Source organism: Oenanthe melanoleuca, chromosome 18 (assembly GCF_029582105.1).
Source record: "Oenanthe melanoleuca isolate GR-GAL-2019-014 chromosome 18, OMel1.0, whole genome shotgun sequence".
Lineage (NCBI taxonomy): Eukaryota > Metazoa > Chordata > Aves > Passeriformes > Muscicapidae > Oenanthe > Oenanthe melanoleuca.
The window spans coordinates 11,276,982-11,296,872 of record NC_079351.1 but is presented as its reverse complement, the minus strand read 5'-3'; the positions used below and the strand labels follow the sequence as shown (position 1 = coordinate 11,296,872).

General features: G+C 56.4%; 1 protein-coding gene across 1 annotated transcript; it reads right to left on the bottom strand.

Annotated features, from left to right (window-relative positions):
- Positions 1-831: 831 nt before the first annotated feature.
- PMP22 (peripheral myelin protein 22) lies at positions 832-17,775 on the bottom strand. The gene is made up of 5 exons (XM_056506311.1): positions 17,655-17,775; positions 16,701-16,801; positions 15,445-15,535; positions 5,721-5,861; positions 832-2,069 (listed from the first exon to the last, which is right to left on the bottom strand). Exons 2-5 carry the CDS (start codon positions 16,776-16,778, stop codon positions 1,903-1,905), a joined length of 477 nt encoding a protein of 158 aa, XP_056362286.1. The 5' UTR covers positions 16,779-16,801; positions 17,655-17,775; the 3' UTR covers positions 832-1,902.
- Between the last annotated feature and the right edge of the window lie 2,116 nt (positions 17,776-19,891).

Below are 19,891 nucleotides of genomic sequence, written 5' to 3'. Positions count from 1 at the left end.
AGCTTGTTTCTGCCTTCTGAGATGTTGATCCAAAGCGAGGAAGAATATCTCTAATTTCCCCACAGGAGGGAAAAACCCTCTTGTGATCCTACCTGCTCCTCAGAAGGGAAAGCTTTGCCCCTTTGCTGGGCGCCAAACCCAGCAGACCCAGGGTGACCTCGTGTCCCAGGGCTGCAGCTCACCGGGGCTCTGGTGCTGCTCCAGCAAGTGGGATCCCCTCCTGGGCTTGGAGCTCAGCAAAATGATCACACAGGAAAATAAATACACTGTGAGGGTGGGCAGGCCCTGGCACAGGTGCCCAGAGCAGCTGTGGCTGCCCCTGGATCCCTGGCAGTGCCCAAGGCCAGGCTGGACACTGGGGCTGGAGCAGCTGGGACAGTGGGAGGTGTCCCTGCCATGGCAGGGGTGGCACTGGATGGGCGTTGGGGTCCCTTCCAACACAAATCACTCTGTGATTCCATGATTCCATGTGATGGCTGTGTTTTGGCCCAAAACCCCAAAAAGCAGAAGCACCCAAGTTATTCTGACTTTTATTTAATTGCTTCTTAGTCCACACAGTCGGTATAAAATCAGAAAAGCCAAGCAAAAAAAATTTAAAAAAAAAAAAAAAAAAAAAGTAGAACCCCAAAAAAACCCAAAATTAACCAAAAAATGCAACAGTGTCTGGAGTCCTCAGAGGCAGCCCAGGGCCTGTGCTGGTGCCTGTTCCATTCATGGCCAGACTCGTTGCTGACAGGCAGAGGACTCACATCTCACTCCAGTGCCAGAGCCCCACAGGCTCCAGCCAGAGCTGCTTCTGTTCCTCTGCACCACGGAGGGGAAAAAGCAATCTTGGTTATAAATGCTTTATTAAAAATAATAGTAAGAGCAAATTTAAGTACAAAAGCAGTTATAGCTCATTTATATTACACAGAATTATTTCTCATTTCTAGCTTGGTTGTTTACCTCAAGGTCGTTAACTGAATTTCCAGTGACTAAGGTTAAATGGCTTAGCAGGGTAAGGAATGGCAAATAGATAGCACCATTTCATACATCTGGTATTGGATTTCAGGGACAGACTGGGCTGGCTGCTTTCTCAGGGCAGTTTAGCTCCACAGCAAGGACAGAGCACGTCCCAGGCTGGGAGCAGGGCTCGGCTCGGCTCAGCACAGCCCAACCCCGGCGGCTGAGCAAGGGAGGACGGCCCAGGCTGGATTGCAGCTCCACCTAAGTGATTTAAAAGCCCAACTTCCCAGCGGGTGTGGTGGCAAGGCAATGGGACTTAGGCACATAAGTCATTTAGGCACTTGGGGCAATCAAAGCCTTTGCTCCGAAATCCTTCAAACCTTTTGGAAGCGTCTCCCGTCAGATCTGGACGTGCCCTCTGGATCACAGCATGTGGCAGGAGCAGGGCCCAGCCCTCTAACGGCAGGACCGTGACCGAAACCAGAGCTGGGGGTTCTGACGGGGCTGGGATGGGGCAGGAGAGTTCAGCTCAAAGAGGATTTTGCAGGAGAGAAAAATCACTGCGCTCTTGTTATGCTGTTAGGAGTGAGAGTTCCTTAGGCACTTGCTTTTTTAAAACAGCGCATGGTCAACAGAAGCAAACAAGACTATGTACATATATGTAAAAAGTGTTATAAATAGGTTTTTTAAACCATAGATACTATATACATCCTCAATTAACAAGGAACTCTTTGAGTGTTTCTCTGGGGGTTGGTTTGGTTTGGATGGAAGGGTTTATTCCTTTTCTTTGTTTGCTTGTTTTGTTTTTTGGTTTTTGTTTTTTTTTTTTGTTTGTTTTGTTTTGTTTTGTTTTTTTGGTTAATTTTCATTTCCGTTTTCTCGTCTATTCTCCCCTGCCTCTGTCTCCTGTGAGGCTGTCGCCAATGCCCCTGTCACACCAGGCCAGGTCCCGCGGCGTCACTCGCGCTTCCGGAGGATGACGTAGATGATGCCGCTGGCCAGGGCCAGGGGGAAGGCCAGCCACGCCAGGATGTAGGCAAAGCCGTAGGAGGTGTTTTCCGAGGCTTGGTGCCAGTCCGTGTGCCTCACTGTGAAGATGGCAGCGCCACTCATCACACAGAGCCCTGCAGGGGAAGCACAGGGTATGTCAGTGATGCCGGAATGGGCCAGTCCCTGCTGGGAGCCCGGAGTCACCCAGGACAGCACCCAACACCAGCACAGGAGCTGGCTTGGTTACAGCCCCCTTGGACCCTGTCCCCTGGAAGTCTTCACACCTGGGGAGGGGATGCTCTGGGCTCTGGCCTGGCTGGAGGTGAGCAAGGATATCTCTGCCATGCCCAGCAAGCAAAGACAAAGGCTCTGGAGCAGACAAAGCTGGACTAACCCATCCCTCAGGCAGCCCCAGATCAGGGCTTATGCTCCAGACCAACCCCACTCCCCTGGTGCCCTGATTAAAACCCTGCTCTGAGCCACTTCCCTGCAGTGCTGCAAGAGCTCAAACACAGAGCTGGGCTTTCAGAGCAAGAAGGTTTCTGAGCCACCTCTCTAGGTGATAAAAACCACAAACCAAACTGGGCCTCAGGATGCTCTGGCTGTGATCCCCCGTCCTTCACAGCTGCATCAGAAGCTAGACTGCAAACTCCATTCCCAGCAAACACTGCCCCTTGAAAAAAACACTGCTCCTTGAAAACCCTGGTCCCCACAAACCCTGTTCCTTGAAAGCCCGACTCCCTACAAACCCCTCCATGTCCATGGCTCATCCCTCTTCCCTGGCCACCCCCTGGCTAGCCAGGGCACCTGCAGGTCCCAGGGGTGTCCAGCCAGGCCCAGCCCTAGTGGGCAGCATTTAAGCTTTGTTGCAAACCACCCCATCAGGGGTGGGCACTGCCTGGAGCTCACACAAAGCCACCTCTATTCCTGCCCCAAACATGCTCTTTGAGTCAATCCCAGCAGTTCTATTATCCAGTCGTGGGGCTGTTGTTGGAGCCGAGTTCCAAATCCCCTGCCTGGCCCTCAGGACCACCTACATTTCAGCACCATGATATTTGAGCTGTAATTCCACTTGACACTGCTCCTTTTGTTTGGGGAAAGTGCACAAGAGGGAATTCACTTCACTAAGGCGCTGCCGGAGCAGTTTCCATTCTCCAAGCACGGGAGGCGACTCCCACTGCCCAGCCATGCAGAGAGCACGGCCATTGTCTGGGGACAGGGACAGGCGTGTGGCCACCCGCTCACCTACAGACAGCCACACACAGCGGCCATTGTCTGCAGCAGGACTGTGGCCAGCCAGGGGCGGTGGCTACGATGGCACTTCTGGGGCACCTGCCCTGCTCTGGGCCTGAGAAGGTGCTGGGCAGGCAGGCCCAGCTGCAGCCAGCTGCCTGCACTGCTGCAAGCAGTAATGCACCATCCCTGCAGAGCCTGGCTGTGGGAGCATGCTGCAGCCTTGCTTTGGCAGGCCAGAGGAGCAAACACTTCGTGACATTTGTTCCCAGGGTTTGCCCATGCTGGAGCAGCCCCAGCCCTGCAGAGGAACCAGGCTGGGGCTGTGCAAGCTCCAGGACAGCTCTCCGAGCCAGGTGTTTGCAAACAGCTGTAGGATGTGGGCAGGCACATCCCTGGAGGCACCCACAGGGTGCAGCTCTGGGGTGAGAGTGGGGGAAGAGAAGAGGTAAAAGTGTTGATGAGAAGGATGCAAACAATAGCTGGGTCAGACCCCGAGAGGCCCAAACCAGTGTCTCTATAGCTGAGCTATGAGGAGCTATCCATGGATATGCTGGACCCACCAAGGATGGAGGGGAGCCTTTGAGGGCCTTTGGATGCCCTTGATGCCATCAGGACAAATCCAGTCAGGCTTTGGGGGTGATTCCAAGCTGTGTGAAGGTGCTGGGGATGATCCTGCTTGGCTGCTGCACCACAGTCCAAAGTGGCCTCACACTTCTCTTCTTGCCCTTCCCTCTCCTGTGTCCCTGAGCTGAAGCTGCAGTGGGCAGCAGCCCTGCCCTCCTCCCTGGCTCTGAGGGCAGTACTGCCCAGCTCTGCCTCCCAGCAGAGCCCACTGCCCTGACTCCCTACAAGCAGCAAGGAGACCAGAACAGGCTCAGCTCCTGTGACCAAAGCTGTCCCCAGCTCCAGGTGGGATCTCCTGGCAGTGTTGGCACAGCCATGTCCCATTTTCTATCAACAACCCTGACATTTAGGGTCACAAAGATCAAAACTGACCTGTGCCTCCTCCTCCAGCCCTGGCCAGGAAGAACAGCAAGGATGGCCACCAGTGCCCACCTCTGCATGGTCCACCTGGATCCAGAACTCTGCCTACACGTGCCCCTGGCCATAGGAATCTTGATGGGATGAGGACACATTTTTTCTGTCCTTCATAATGGCTGGCCATGGCATTAACCCATAGCTCAGAGACTGCAGGTCCATGCCCGAACCTGCATTCCCTCAGGACACCCAGCACAGCTGCAATCCCATTTCCTCCTCCTCTGACAATGAGCACTCAGCAGCGAGCACTCAGCACTCAGGAGAGAGAAGCCTTCTGCTTCCAGGTCTATCAGAGAAGCTCTCAGGCAGGTAATTGCATTATTAATGCCCATTTCCCCTCCTTGGCTCCATGACTCTAAGGGGTTTCCATACATCTCTTTTTCCAGAGATGGTGAACTGATCTGAACTCCACCTGCACTATGGCCAAGCAGATGCACTCATCATGGATTTCATGCCAAGAAAGGTTAGCTCTGGATTTCTCCAGGGTTTGGGAAGGCCAGTTGCTTAGAGGATGCCCAGAAACTTTGTCTAAACTCAGTGAATGAGTTTTTCCACTGATAAAATAGCAGGACCTCAGGTGGCTTCTAGTTTAACACCTAAAGCTCTAGGAAAGAATCAGTCTCCTTAGCCTGAACTCCTGAAAATCCTCTCCACTGTTTTCACACGTGGAAACATAAACAGAGACAGTGGCTTTACAGCATCAGTACTTGGGGAACTGCAGCATAGGACGTGAGCTGTGGCTCCTTTCCAGCACTGAGTTCTCAAAGAGTTAAAAATAGCAGCTCAGTCCAAGCCAGAGCTCACCCTGCAGCTCCAAGGCTCTGTGTTCATGGGGAAAGCACCAGGCCCCCTCATGGCAAGTTTATAAATAATCACCGAGCTCTCTTTTGCCAAAACAGGATAGTCAGGACTTTCCCCACCCTGCCAGCAGCTGTGGAAGCCTCACCCAGCCTGGTGAAGGATTCCCAGAGCCAGCACAGCCACTCTGGACACCCAATATCCCACTCCAAGCCCTGGGGAACAGGCAGAGCTCTTGTTCCAGCATCCCTGTTATCTATTGCCCCCAGCTCTGCCCCAGTCGCTCTGGCACCCTGTCCCTCCAGTGCCTCCCTCACTGGGGCAGAAATTCTCTTGCTTGTGCAAGGGCAGAAGAGCCTGGATGCACAATGGCCCAAGAGCTGGACCCCATCCCAGGCATGTGAGACCTCAACACTCCTGAAGTATCATTTCCCTTCCCTTCCCTTCCCTTCCCTTCCCTTCCCTTCCCTTCCCTTCCCTTCCCTTCCCTTCCCTTCCCTTCCCTTCCCTTCCCTTCCCTTCCCTTCCCTTCCCTTCCCTTCCCTTCCCTTCCCTTCCCTTCCCTTCCCTTCCCTTCCCTTCCCTTCCCTTCCCTTCCCAGGCAGCAGCTTCAGGGCCCTCCTGATGTGCCCCAGGAGCTGCTTGTTCCCTCCCTGCCCTGTCCCTGCCCTCAGCCTGGCCCAGGGGGCAGTGCCACCGCTCAGCCCACTCACCTGCCAGGACCTGGAAGACTCCGGTGATGTAGAACCTGCCGCCCTTGGTGAGCGTGAAGAGCTGGCAGAAGAACAGGAAGAGCGACAGGACGCTGAAGATGACGGAGAGGATCATCATGGCTTGGACAGACTGCAGCCATTCTGGGGACAGACACAACACCTCAGCGTGGGCACATGGAGCCCCGGCTGTGCCTGTGCCCCTGCCATGAGCCCCGGGCCACCAGCCCAGCCCGGCTCCCGTGGGCTTTGGGAGCACTGGGGGCCGTACCCAGCACAGCCCCAGCTGCTGAGATCCCCAGCACAGGCACACTGGCCCAGGATTTCGGGTGCCATGTGGATGCCACGGATCAGCTGCTGGAATACAAGGGATCACAGGCCTGGGCACTGCCTCGGGCGCATTTACCACAAAAGAGAGCAGAGACAAAAGCCCTGACCTGCAAAAAGCAGACAGAGCCTCTCCCCCAGCTCCGTGCCAGGCCCTGGCTGTTCAGCTGTGCTGCAAACACCAAAGCCATGTGCAACAAGCCCTGGGACAGCCCTCTGGCCAAGCTCCGAGGGCAAAGAAACACACGAGAATGAAAACACTCGCTGCCCCTGTGGAGCTGTACCTTTTGGAAGCCCTCCCCAGCTGCCAAACACAGCTGTGTCCCAGTGCAGACCAGTTAAACCAGCCTGTGTGAGTCACTGCTCAGCTATTTCCAGGCTTAGTGGGTGTGTAACTCCCCACGTTAAAAAAAAAATAAATAAACAAGCAAAATGCAGCTCCATGCCATGAGCTGCTGCAGCTTGACAGAAAGAGGCAGTGCTCACAGATACCTTTGCCTTCCCCTTTCCTTACAAAGTCTGAAATCAAAACGAAGGACTCAGTACAAGTAAACTGAGGCACAAAGCACCCAGTGAAAGGCAGAAAAATTCTGCTAGGGGCTGAATCCTGAATGAGATTAGGCAGCACTGAAGCCTCAGACTCAGTCCCATGTTCCTGCCATAGTTTTACTCCCACTAGTTTCAGTCCTGCCTGTAGAATCGGCTCCCTGCAGCAAATGGCTCAAATGGAGCAAAACTTCCAAACAAAGCTGCCCTTCAGCTCAGCCAGCTCTGACCTTGGAGCAGCAAACCAGGCAGCTGGGACTGTCCAGGGCAGCGGGTGCCCCACAGAGTCCCCACCAAATCCCTGCAAGCCACACAAGGGAGGGCAGAGCGGAGTTTGGACCTGAGAGTGAGCACAGCCTCCAGCTGGGATGGCAGTGATGGCCCACGGGCACTCCCAGCAAATCCATGGCTGCAGGAATATCCTGTGCCACTCTGTCACATCTCTGGGTTTGACTTTGGACCAGGATTTCTACCCCTTGTCTCTGCCTCTTGTCTCTGGATGTTCAGGCAATGGAACAGACACAATCCCTTCTCCCAAAGCTTTGGAACCAACCACAGCAGTGCCTGCTCCTCACAGCCAGCCTGGTCCTTCCCCTCCCTGCCACACTTCCCATTTCAAACTACTCCCATTCCTTAGGAAGGAACAGCTATTGCTTCTTCCAGGAAATCCAAGCGTGGATTTCACTGCAATGTGCACACAAAATATTTAATGTATTTCCCCTAGCTCAGATACTGGGCAGGGAAACCCCCCCTGTCTCAGCCCCACCTGCCCCTTCAGCTCTGGCTGTCCTCCACCAGTGGGAAACAGGATGAGGCAGCTTCAGCACCACCAAAATCATCATAAATCCTTGCTCAGATCAGACCAGAGAATGGCTGGAGGATGTGCAGCTGCTGAACTGCACCTCCTTCCATTCCTCAGCACAGGCAGGGCTCCCATCCCAGCCCGGGGAAGCTGAGCTCTCCTCTCACCCCTTCCCAAGCCCTGAAGCTGTGTTCACCTCCGGCCCCAGCTGAGCCAAAGCCAAGCCCTGCAGCTTCATGCAGGACCAGAAAGCCAAATCTTTTGTGATTGCAAAGGCCAGGGGACCCAGCCCAAGAGGAGCCTTTTCTGCTGGGAGGTGGATGCTCCCACTGCTGGTTATTTTAGGAGAGGGCTGTCTAGACGGAAAGCTGAGCTGAGCTGCCCTTTAATTGCATCCACCTCCCCTGCCTGGTTTTTGGTTCTGAATGCAAATGATTTATAGGGGCTTTGCAAAATCCCATTGTAATCAAGAGCCATGTCAGAGGCAGAGAAAGGAGCACTGAGGGGGAAGCCCACTGTGGCTGGAGGGTTTGGGCAGGAGCCTGGGAGCAGGGAAATCGGGAGATGATCCCACAGAGCAGAGTTCTGGCCAGCTCACATCCAGCCCTTTGCTGACTTTTGCTGGCCTCCTTTGTGAAAACAAAGGGCAGGATCACAGCCCAGGACTGAGACCCACAAGAGTGAGTTCCAGAGCTCCATTAGCTCCAGGCCAGTTGTCCACAGATTCCAGCTGGATTAGGACAACTAATTGCCTTTAATGCATTTAAAATCACCCCTGTAACTGCAGGTAGGGTTGTTACCTCCTCAGCCCCACATGCCTTTACCCCTTGGCTGTTAGTGCTGTGTCCAGCCCTCAGGATCTCAAACACAGCAAGCTCCCTGGAGCTGCAGCCAGGCTGTCAGCACTGTTTACTCCCAGGCTGTTATTTGTGGTTTCCCCTGGGCAGCGAGCTGGCTATCCCATTTTCCCCTGCATCTCTTCAGCTCTGTGTTTATATCTTTGTTCTTCAGGAGGAAGAAGAAAAGGAAACAACATGGAAAGGACAGATAACACCCTGCACGCTGCTTCCGGAGATGACCCGGCAGGAGTGGGTTTAGAGCCCTTTCAGACAGCCAGAGACAAAGCAAGAAGTTTTTACAAAACAAATTTGGATTTTTCTTTAAGTTCTGCAAGCCCTGATGTGCTCACAGAACTGCTTACAACAGCAGGGAGAAGACTTCAGCCCTGGGATGATAAAGACCATGTTTCAGTGCCCTAAAATCCAGCATGAAAGAAAGAAACCGAGAGCAGAATTGGCAGATGAATCTCCCAGACAGACAGCAGAGCCCCAGCCCTGCTTGCAGGGAGGTTTTATGCCCTGACAGGACTGATAGGGCAGGGAAAAATGTGCCCTTGGCCAGGAGCAGAGGCCTTGAAGGACAGGCATTGTCTCTCCAGGGTTTAATTCACACCTCCACACTCTCTTTGGCCCCAGCCAAGGAGGAAAACCAAAGTGCACACTGAAGACACTTATTTGAACACTCAGCTTATCCACGGCTGTGAGAGCTCCCTAAATTAGTGCTGTGCATTAAAACCTTGCTGTACTGCGATCTGCAGCTGATGGGAATGTTTGGCAGACGGAGTTTTCCCTTTGCAAAGTGTGTACGCTCTGTACATTTAAAAAGCAACCACTTCTGGGGAAGAAAACATCCATTAAGGAGGTAACTGTAGCATATAATACAGCCAAAGCTGGAAGGAGGGAAATTCAGCCCCTAGCTGTAAAACCTGCTGCACCCATCCTGCAAGTTAAATCTCAGCAGGGTCAGGAGTAGCACAGGAACAAAGGCACCAGCCCAGGGCTGCCAGGAAAAGCTACATTTTCTGAGCAGAGTTTTCCCAGAGCACACTCTCAGGTGTCAAGACCTGACCAAGATCTTGAGCCCAGCTCACATCCTCCCCTCTGAAGTGGCCAGGTTGCAGCAAAACGCTGGAAGTTGCTGTGGTTTTGATGTTCAAACACTCTGAGGATTGTTGGAAAAGGGTGAACTGGAGATGCAGAAACAGCAGCTCTGGGCTGCACCTGAGACATAGGTCCCTCAGAACCCCAGGATCAGAAAGGCTCAGGTGCCTGTGGTGCTGCTCTGCACAGCCCAGATCCCCCACTGCCCTGACCCTCAGCCCAGGGCTGCAGGGACACCTCCATAGCTGGGGACACCTTCCCTGCAAGGACACCTCTATAGCTGGGGACACCTCCAATGCAGGGACACCCCTATAGCTGGGGACACCTGCAATGACACCTCTCCTGCAGTGACACCTGTTGGGGACACATCCTCTGTTGGGGACGCCTCTCCTGCAGGGACACATCCTCCCCATTTGTAGAGCTGAGCACTGTGCTATCCCAGGGAAAAGCCAGGGAGAATCCAGTCCCAGTGCAGCTTTCTCCTGCTGTGGCCCAGCCTCTCACTGGCACAGTCAGACATTTCCAGCTGGTGCTACCGGATGCTCAAGGCAGGAGCAGCAGGTCTGGCACCCAACACCTGCTCCTTTGCAATCCTCCCCTCTGCATCCCCTGGGAATCCCACTGGCACAGGAGGATTCTAAAGTGCTCCCAAGGTGTTTGTGAGGGCAAGGGGGTGAGCAGAAGGGAAACCCTGGGGCTGCAGGGAGGCACTGACTGAACACAGCACTCTGAGTCCTGTCCAAGGCCTCCTGCTCCTCTTCTGCAGCTCCTTCAGGTGGAGAGGAACCCCTCAAACCTGTATCTTCTCTTTTCCTTTTGGCTCTGCTCCCTTTCCTTTTCCTTGAAGCTCCATCCAAGAAGTCCATGAGGCCAAGGCATGCAGAGCTCTCCAGAGCTCCCACACTCCAACATCCCATCGGAACTCACATCCCGCAGAGGCCACTCCTGATGCAGCTGGGGCAGCAGGACGCTGCTGGCACCATGAGAAACTCCTTCCAACAGCTCCACAAAGCCCAAGGCAGCTCCTTTCCCAGGCCCTTGGTGCAGTGGCTCTGACCTCCTGCTGGCCTGTGCTGAGGTAGCAGATCCATCGTTCCATGCCAGATCCTCCCAAGGACTCCAGTGCCAGCTCCCAGCGAGGTGCAGTCCAGGCAGCAGTGGTGCCTTGGCCACAGACCTGGTGCAGGGTCACTCAGCCTGTGCCCACAAGGACATCGAGAGCCTCATCAAGGCAAAAAAATGTTGCTTGAAGGTTTTTCCAGCACTGCACTCTGCAGAGGATTCTCCCACCCTTTCTTCTGCTTTGACAGTCAATGTTTGCCCACATGCTGCCTTCTTCCTCCCATTCCTCTGTGGGCCAGAACACAAATATGGCAGGGAAGGTTGTCTGACCCCACCTCTCACAGAAAAAATGGGAGCCAAAGACATCTTGAGCAGCTGAGAAAAAAACAGCACCAGTTCCCAACCTCTCCTTTTCAGATGCCCTTTGTAAGAAGAACAGCAATAAAAAATGGTTTTAAGCAGAGAAAATCTCCCTCATATTGAAGGCAAGAAAGTTATGGGACAAAATGATCTGAAACAGAAAACATTCTCTTGGAATAGGAGATTTTTAGATTTTAAGAGAAAGTTCTTTACTCAGAGGGTGGGCAGGCCCTGGCACAGGGTGCCCAGAGCAGCTGTGGCTGCCCCTGGATCCCTGACAGTGTCCAGGGCTGGACCAGGGCTTGGAGCATCCTGGGACAGTGGAAGGTGTCCCTGCCCATGGCAGGGGTGGCACTGGGTGATCTTTAAGCTCCCTCCCAACCCAAACCATCTGGGATCCTGTGAATGCCCCTCAGGTGATTCCAGAACACCAAGGGATGAGTTCCAGTCCCTCAGTGCTGGCAGAGAGGGTTCAGCCCTACCCAAGTTAAGCTGGTGTCACCTGTTATTAATGACATTAATAAAATCTGCTCTGGGCAACCACCTGGGCTTGCTCATGGCCATCACATCAGCTAATCAGCAGAGGCATCACAGGGCCCCCAGCACTCAGTGATCGGGGATTAGCATCCAGGCATTTCCCAAAGTTTAGGGGTTTCCTTTCTCTTTGAAGCAGCCCCAAACCACCAGCCTGCCTGTGAATAAGCCAGCCACAGGAGAAACTGTAAGAAAACAACAGGAGAAACGTCTCCTGCCATTACAGAAGGATGTGGGGATCTCCATGGATCCATGAGGCCCTGTTGCCTCCCCACTTCCAGCACTCGCACCACAATCAGAGTAGAATGCAGCAGAAGTGTTCTTTCCTGCATAGAACATTCTGCTGCAAAAAGAAAAGGTCATTTTTGGAGGAAAAAATATCCCTGTCTGGAAATATGGGATGGAATCTCCTCGAGAGCACTTGCTGGACCCGGCCACGGGGCCGTACAGCCGGGCTGGCACACGGCCCTGCCGACCCACAGGCCCGGGACTCAGAGCTGAATTCCTGAGATAAGTCTTTTCCAGGAATGTCTGACAGCGCAAACGAAGCAAAGATTGCAACATTTTTTCCATAGTTCTCGGCCTCTTGAAGAAAAAAAAGCATTATCTAACAGCAGATGCAAAAATCAAAGCAACAAGCAGGCGGTTGTACACGAGAGGGAGTGGGAATGTGCTCTGGGCTCCTGCTGGGATGGCTCAGCCCTCGCACACACCGAGGGGCCGAGCCCTGCAAGAGGAATTTGGGAGATGGGAGCTCAGCCTCTCCCAGCCAGTCCCATCCAGCCCGTGGCCAGGGGCTGCTGATGTCCCGGAATCCCCACCTGGCAGCTCTGTGCTCAGCCCTGGCGCTGCTTTGCTGCCTGCTCCATTCCCATGGGATGGTCTGTAGGGTGAGGAGCACAGCCCAGAACCTGCCCCAGAGGAAAATGAAAGCAAATCCTTCTGGCACCTGGATTTACAAGCTCTGCTTCTCGTTGAGCATCCACACAAAGGTCATTAAGAAAAGGGTCCCTGTGGGACAGAACAGGGGAGACTCTAGCTGAGATCAAGGCAGACCACAGCACCAACACCCCCCAAAGTCACCATCCAGGACGAATACAGGTGATCCAGCACCATCTAACTCCCAAATTCCTCACTGAGTCCCACTGCCTTCTGAAAAGAGAAGAAGCAGTAACCACACCCTAGAGGCCACTATGATGGCCAGAGCAAAAACTGCCCCTGTGTAAAGACTGAAAGTTCTGCCAAAATTCCCAATGAGGATTCCTTGCTGCTTCCCCAGAGCACCTTGGCACTCCAGGATTAGCACTCAGTACCATCCTAGACACAGGGAAATTAATTTTTATGGCTCTCTGGAACCCACTGCAGCACAGCCTCTGTTCTGAGAGCTCTGACCAAGATGGCTTGTGGTATTTGTATGGAATCATTTCTAATTTTGAAAATAAGCATATTCCTAGGAAAGGGGTGTGAGGATGAGGCAGGAGACAAATATAAACCTTGGAGGTGGTTTTGCTAGGATCCTTGCCCTGTGACCTTGCTGCTGTTCCAAAGAGGGGCTGACAGCAGCTCCTGGCAGTGGTGACAGGGGAGGGAGGGAGCAGGACCCACTGGAAAGCAGACCATGTGGCATTTTGGTTGTTCTTACAAACAGACCTTAAAAGCCTGACATAAACCCAGGAAATATCCTTTGATTTTGTGTTCCTACAGCAGTGGTGGGCTCTGGACCCTGCATCCAGCGTGCCTCAAGATGAAGACAGGTCCTCAGCAGCACTGCTCCCATAGCAGGGTGACTGGGTCACAGGCTTTTATCCAAGCAAAAGCCCCTTCTCCTGATGCCAGAGCCGAACCTTTGGACACGTGAGAGCTGTCAGAGAGCTGCTTAAGCCTTGAGCACAGTGAACTTCTACTCAAAGAGCAGCTCACTGGGGCACTTCATCCTGGAATCCCAGAATGGTTGGTGTTGGATGGGATGTTACAGATCCCACCTGCCATGGGCAAGGACACCTTCCACTAAATCAGGGCTATCAACCCAACCCCAAAATGCTGCTCAGCTGCATTTTCAACAGCATCATCTTGACTATCATCCCTTTAATGATGAAAAACCAGCACTGGAAAGGCTCCAGCAGCGCAGGAAACAGGCAATGGGCACTCCCAGCACGCAGCAGGACTGCGGGGTGTGCAGAAACCATCCAACCACAGCCTGGACAAGCCCCTCTGAGCACTGACAGCCCTGACAGAGCATCCTGTAAACATCCAGAAAGAGCGGTGCAGCTTTGAATAGCGAAAGATTTGGGAGGCTTTAGAGCGCTGGGCTCCTGAGGGCAAGCGCTGCCTTTCATCGCAACCAGGGCTCAGCAGTTTCGGAGCTCGCATGACTGGCCCTGAAGCGGGGCTGCCTACGCTGCAATAGCCGGCCTGGAGCGGGACACGGCTCCAGAAGGCTCCGGGCGCGGCCGCGATCCGGCACCGCCAGGCGTCAGCAGAGACCAGCGCTGGCACGGAGCGGGCAGGCACCGGGGCGAGCGGGACCGGGCACCGGGGCGAGCGGGACCGGGCACCGGGGCGAGCGGGACCGGGCAGCGGCATCGGGAAACTCCAGCTGCTCGCTCCCAAAGCTGGCGATTCTCATCGCAGTCTCCAAAAACCCTCTCACAGCCTCCGTGTGCTGAGGGACCCTCGGCAGTATTTCATGCTCCCCGTGTGCCTCCAGGGCCACATGGCATCGCTCTGCTTCTACCCAGGCCCGCGTTCCCGGCACGGAGTGACCGTGTCCCAGGGACAGGCATTCGCAGCTGCTGGCACTAAGGATTGCACTGGGACAATCTGCTTCCCCAGGAAAGCAAAAACCAGGCTAACGAAACAAATGCTACCCCCAACACCACTGACATTAGCTCTGTCTTCCAGGGAAACTGAGGCACGGGCTTGCCCAGTTCTCTGACACGGATTGTGAGTTCCCGACGCCACTGGTCACCCCGGAATCGGCATGTCACGGTGTCTCAGCACACTCTCCTCCCCTGCTGACCTCAGCAAACGGTCCAGGAGCGATGTCACCCAGTGTGACATCAGCCTTCACCAGCTCGGTCCCGCAGGGGTTCAGCCCCCCGGCTGTACAGGTGCATGGGATGAAGGGGCCGAGCACTCAGCCCCACAGCAAACCCCACAGCCAGGCCTGGGCCCAAACCTCAGCCTGTGCCCGCGGCAAAACGCAGGAAGATTTCCGGGTAGGGAACAGGTGTCCTCTGGAGATAGAGCATCCTCAGGGCCTCATGTGCATCCTTCAAACCCCTCACAAGCAGAGCAACAGGGAGCTGTGCCAAAGAGTCCTACAGCCTCCAGCAGGGTGACAGGTGCCCCAGCGACCCCGCCCCACGGAACACCTCGTGTTTGTGCCTTCGAGAAGAAAAATGTGCTAATAACAGGACCCCCAAAAGGGCTCGAGCCGTCACCACCAGTGCAGCTGAGGGGGTCACCCTGCCCTGGTGCTGCCAGGAGCTGCCCCTCAGCCCGGGGGCAGCTGGGCAGAGCCACAGTAGCAGGTCTAGTTCTCGTCCTAAACCCCATCAGAGCTTCAGGGACTGGGAGGGGAGAGGGAGCAATCCCCCACTGCCGGGCCAGCCCCGTGTCCCCACAGCGAGACACAGCAGAGCCGCGCTCCTCCAGCGGGGGACAGAGGCAAGGGCATGGGGTGGACGCAGGAAAATCCAAGAAGGAATCCCTAATAATCCCCAAGGGCGAATCCCTCTTGATTCCATAGGAGCCAGCAGGACAATGAAAGCAGTGGATGGGAGCACTCCTGATCCCGGGGACAGCCCTGATCCCGGGGCGGGGGGGACACAGCCCCCATCCCGGCAGGAACACAGCCCTCATCCCGAGTGGGACATAGCCCCCATCCCGGGTGAGGGACACAGCCCCCATCCCCGGGTGAGGGACACAGCCCCCATCCCGGGTGAGGGACACAGCCCCCATCCCGGGTGAGGGACACAGCCCCCATCCCGGGTGAGGGACACAGCCCCCATCCCCGGGTGAGGGACACAGCCCCCATCCCCGGGTGAGGGACACAGCCCCCATCCCGGGTGAGGGACACAGCCCCCATCCCGGGTGAGGGACACAGCCCCCATCCCGGGTGAGGGACACAGCCCCCATCCCGGGGGGCACTCACCGTTGGAGGAGGATGCCAGGCAGTGGAACGAGGATCCGGAGGTGCAGTTCTGCCACAGGTCTGCCCTGTGCTCGCCGTTCACCAGCCATTGCTGTGGGATAGACACAGCCCGTGAGCAGGGCCCGGGGAGGAGCAGCCACCCGTGGCCGTGTCCACCCAGCGCCAGCCGTGTCACCCCGCACGTGCCTGCCCGGCCAGGCGCTCCCAGGGACACGCTTGTCCTTAGAGAGGGGTTTGGAAAGTAAATCCCGATATTTGCCCCTAACTGCTTTAGCCCTAGAGGCACAGGAACAGAAGCTCTTTATGCTCTTTAAACACGGAGCGAGTCCCGCGGGGCCGCGCTTCCCTCCCCTCGCCGGCCTCGCCCGCTGCCTGGCCGGGATATTTGAATGCTTCCACGTGATTCCTAACGGCTAGGAAGATTTTTGTAACGTTTTCCATTACTATTACCACAAACCATCACCCCCAACGCCCCCCCCCCCACCAAAAAAAAAAAAAAAAAAAAAAAAAAAAAGAACAACAAAAATAAAAACAAAAGCAAAAGCAACACGGGAAAGAATCCCCTGGTGAAGCAAGCTTGGAAGTCACCAGCTCCACAGAACAGCCGCTTTAAAGCCAACTCAAAGCTCTCCCCGAGCAGCTGACGTGTTCACTGGGCTGCAGCCCGGGACACTGCTGGGAAGCCTCTGTGCTGCATCCAGCCCTCGCTCCTACCGCTGCTCACACAGATTCAGCCTTGGAAGCTGCGTTAGGAAAAGGAGGCTGTGCCTTATTCCCAGCCGCAAAGGAGGAGAGCTGGGGAGCAGAACTGCTGTGCTGAGGAGTCCCTGCCCAGCCAGCCCCGTCTAGGGGCTTTGCTCAGACTGGCTCTTCTAGTCCTGTGCGTGAAGTTCAATAGCAGGTGAGCTCCCTTATGAAAGGGGAGAGCAGCATCACCCCAAAGGAGGGGATTTGGGGTGCTCCGAGGCTGCTCCTTGATGTGAACCAGCCTGGGGAGGATGAGGAGATGGTTTCCAGCAGCCCTCGTGTCTCTGTAGCAACGTGGATGCCCTGGGCACCCACCACAGAACACAGCCAAGCTTTCCCTGACAGCACAAACTCCCAGATTCCCAAATCCTACTGTTACTGAAACCAGCAATCTGCCAGTAAAGGCTTCCTGTTAAGAGCCAGTCTATAAAAACAGACATAAATAAAAATAAGTGCCACGCCATGTCCCTGCCTCAGGGAAGCCCGGAGCAGGGAAAACCCGTACTCACACTAACGATGGTGGAGACGAAGAGCAGCACCAGCACGGTGACGTGGAGCACGATGATCCCCAGCAGCAAGAGCAGCATCTTGGCGGTGGCGGAGAGCAGAGCTGCAGCGGGACAGGGATGATGCTGAGTGTGTGTGTCTGCCTGTCCCTGCGCCTGTTCGAGCGCAGCACGAACGCTCCGCTCTGCCCCGCCCGGCGCGGGGATGCTGCTGGGGCACTGCCAGGCGCCCGGCTTCCCTCCGCTGGCCCCGCCGACGGAGAAGGGTCCGAACCCTCTGCCCGCTCCCCGATGTCCCCCGGGGGTCCCTTGAGACTTTCCCCCGAGCCTGTTCTCCCTCTCCCACCGAGGGGGCTCCTCCCAGTCCCCTCTCCGGGGACCTTCAAAGGGGGGCGGTTCCCCAAGGGGCTTCCCCAGCCCCTCTCCCCGAGATGGGTCCGATGCCCCTCTCCAACAGGAATGTGCTCCCCGCCCCAGCTGAGGGCTCGGTCTCGGCGCATCGCACCCGAGGGGCTGCCCTGGCCCCGCTCCGCAGGGCATGGGGGCGGGGGTGCCTTGCCCACCCACCCATGGGAGCAGTGTGGGTGATTCTGTCGGCCCTCATCCCAGGGGGAATTTTACCGGCCTCATCTGCCCTGGCGACCCCAGGGGAGAGGGCAGGGGGCGGGGAGCAGGGGCGGCAGCCCCTGCCCCTTTCAGCCCTCGGCCCCTCTTCTCCGGAGGTGCCCCCAGCCCATCTCCCCTCGGCTCCCACTGCCGAGATTCTCCTGGACCCTCTCCCGAGCTGGGGAGAGAATTTTGTCAGCCTAGGGGCTGCTCTGACCCCTCTCCTTAGAGAAGCCCCAGAGCGGGGCTGCTCCTCCACTCCCCCTCGGCTGCGAACCCCCGGCGGGTCTCTCCAGCCCGTGTCCCCCCGGTGTGGCCGCTGCCCCGGCGGGACGGGAGCTCCGTACTCACATCGCGGCGGAGCGGAGAGCGCTGGCGGCGGCGGAGCGGGCGCGGAGCGGAGCGGGCGGCGGCGCTGTCAAGTTTCCCCTTTAACCGGGGCCACCGCCCCGTTTGCGTCTGCGGCACGGGGAGGGCTCAGCCGCCGCCCGCCGCCCTCCTATAAACGGGGCAGCGTCCGGCCCGGCCCCGACCCCGCCGCCTCCCCCCGGGACACGGCCAGGAGCCACTCACGGAGCCGCTGCCGTGTCCCCGGCTCCCGAGCCGCTCCCGCCCGACAGCGAGGAGATTTGAGCGGGGACAATGACGGGCACCGCGTTCTCTTGAGCCCCCGCTGCCCCGGCAGCCGTGCAGCGAGGCGGGGCACAGATGGCCGTGCCCCGCTCTGCGAGCAACCCCCCGTGGGTGCGGGATGTCCCACAGCGTGGGCGCTGCAGCCCCGGGGTGTCTGGCCAGGACCGGCCCGTGCCTGGAGAGCACAGAGCTCTCCACATCGGGGTCCCCTCACCCCGGCGCAGGGGGGATTTGGGGACCGAGCATCTGGCTGAGCTGAAGGGATTCTAGCGCTTGGAGTAGACCTGTTTTAGAACTTAAGAGCCAAATTAGGTAGAACTGAGCAACTTTTCACTAAATGGAGAGTGCCATTTTCCACAGCTCTGGAGGACACTCAGAGAGTCAGGACTCTTGGGAGAAGACTCTTGGGAGGGCTGAGACTCCTTTCAGTACCTAAAGGGGCCCCGGGAGAGCTGGGGTTTGGCACAAGGGCTGGAGTGCCACGACACAGGGAATGGCTTCCCACTGCCAGAGGGCAGGTTCAGGTGGGATAGTGAGGAGAAATTCTTCCCTGTGAGGGTGCTGAGGCCCTGGCACAGGTGCCCAGAGCAGCTGTGACTGCCCTTGGATCCCTGGCAGTGCCCAAGGCCAGGTTGGACATTGGGGCTTGCAGCAGCCTGGGACAGTGGAAGGTGTCCTTGCCATGGCAGGAGTGGCACAGGATGGGCTTTGAGGTCCTTTCCAACCCAAGGCAGTCTGGGATTCTCTGACTCAGGTGCTCGGGAAGGAAGGGGTGGCTGCGCTCAGACCTCGCTCATTCCGCAAGCACAGCCAATCTGCTCAAACAGAGTCCACCCGCAGCTCCCAAATAATCCCTCCAGGAAACCTGCACGCTCCTGAGCATTAACGCCAATCCCCCATCACCTCCCCTCTCCCCGCACCAGCTCCAGACTCGTCCCGCATTGTTGGACAAACGAGGGAACTCGGCATCCAGCCACCGGGGCTGTAAATCTTGGGAGAAGGGAGCTGGGGAAGCGTGCTTGGCTCCTCTCTCCTGGCAAGCAGAGTCATGTTCCCGCAGCACGGGCTTCTCACACTCACGGAAGGGGTCCCGGCACAGGCTCCAGCCAGGGAGTGGGAGTGGAGCTGAGAGCACCCGGGGGTCGGGGGAGAGAGGCAGCGGCTGAAACGAGATTCCAAAGGATGCGATTTCCCTTCCCCTCCAAAAAATCCCGCCAATTCCTCTGCTGCTACCATCCTTCTGCACCCTGTGACTCCTGTCAGTGCCCTCCAGAGGACTTAAACACCCGCGCCACCATCAGAACATTCTTGGCTAACGAGGCTGATTGGGCCGGGTGCCTGAAGGAGCCCCCGCGCTCGGGGCTGAGAGAAAGGTCTTGTCCCAGGGCTGTGATCCAGGCTCTGGTAGAGACTGGGTGTGATTCTCTGATCTGGGTTTGCGGGTCTGATACCTCGGCTGCTGTTTCTGGATAAAACATCCAACCTGTTCCCTGGAGCAGAGCGGGATGCACGGTGGGGGAAGGCTTTGGGGGGGTGTGGGGGGTCACAGACAGCTCCCGAGCTCCTCCGTGAGTGAGGGACAGCAAAACCGCCCCAGCTCCCCTTCTGAAAAAGTGCCTAAAACAGCTTTTTAAGTGTGGGGAGAAATATCTGAAAGTCAAAGAAAAGAGCAGTCTGTGGGTAACAAAGCCAGTTTTGACTGAGAGCCGTGGATTGGAAGCAGTGGAGAATGCCCAGAGAGAAAAGCACATCGCTCCCCTGCTCCTTGCACACTTCTTTTGGAAAGGTGCACTTTTCAAACCGAGCAGGGCTTTGGACAAACCTCAGCTGCTGCTGTGAGTGCTGTGACAGAGCTCTGGTACCGGGGTCGGGCAAGGCTCCTCTCCACGCCTTCTGTCAGCCGGAGATGCTGGAGGGAGCCTGTGCAGGGAGGAGAGGAGGCGAGGAAGTGAGGA

Coding starts and splice junctions, on each gene's coding strand:
- PMP22 (XM_056506311.1), bottom strand. CDS start 16,778: ATGCTGCTCTTGCTGCTGGGGATCATCGTGCTCCACGTCACCGTGCTG. Junction 15,536..16,700: donor TCGTCTCCACCATCGTTAGT/GTGAGTACGGGT, acceptor TCTATCCCACAG/CAATGGCTGGTGAACGGCGA. Junction 5,862..15,444: donor CCTGGCATCCTCCTCCAACG/GTGAGTGCCCCC, acceptor GTCTGTCCCCAG/AATGGCTGCAGTCTGTCCAA.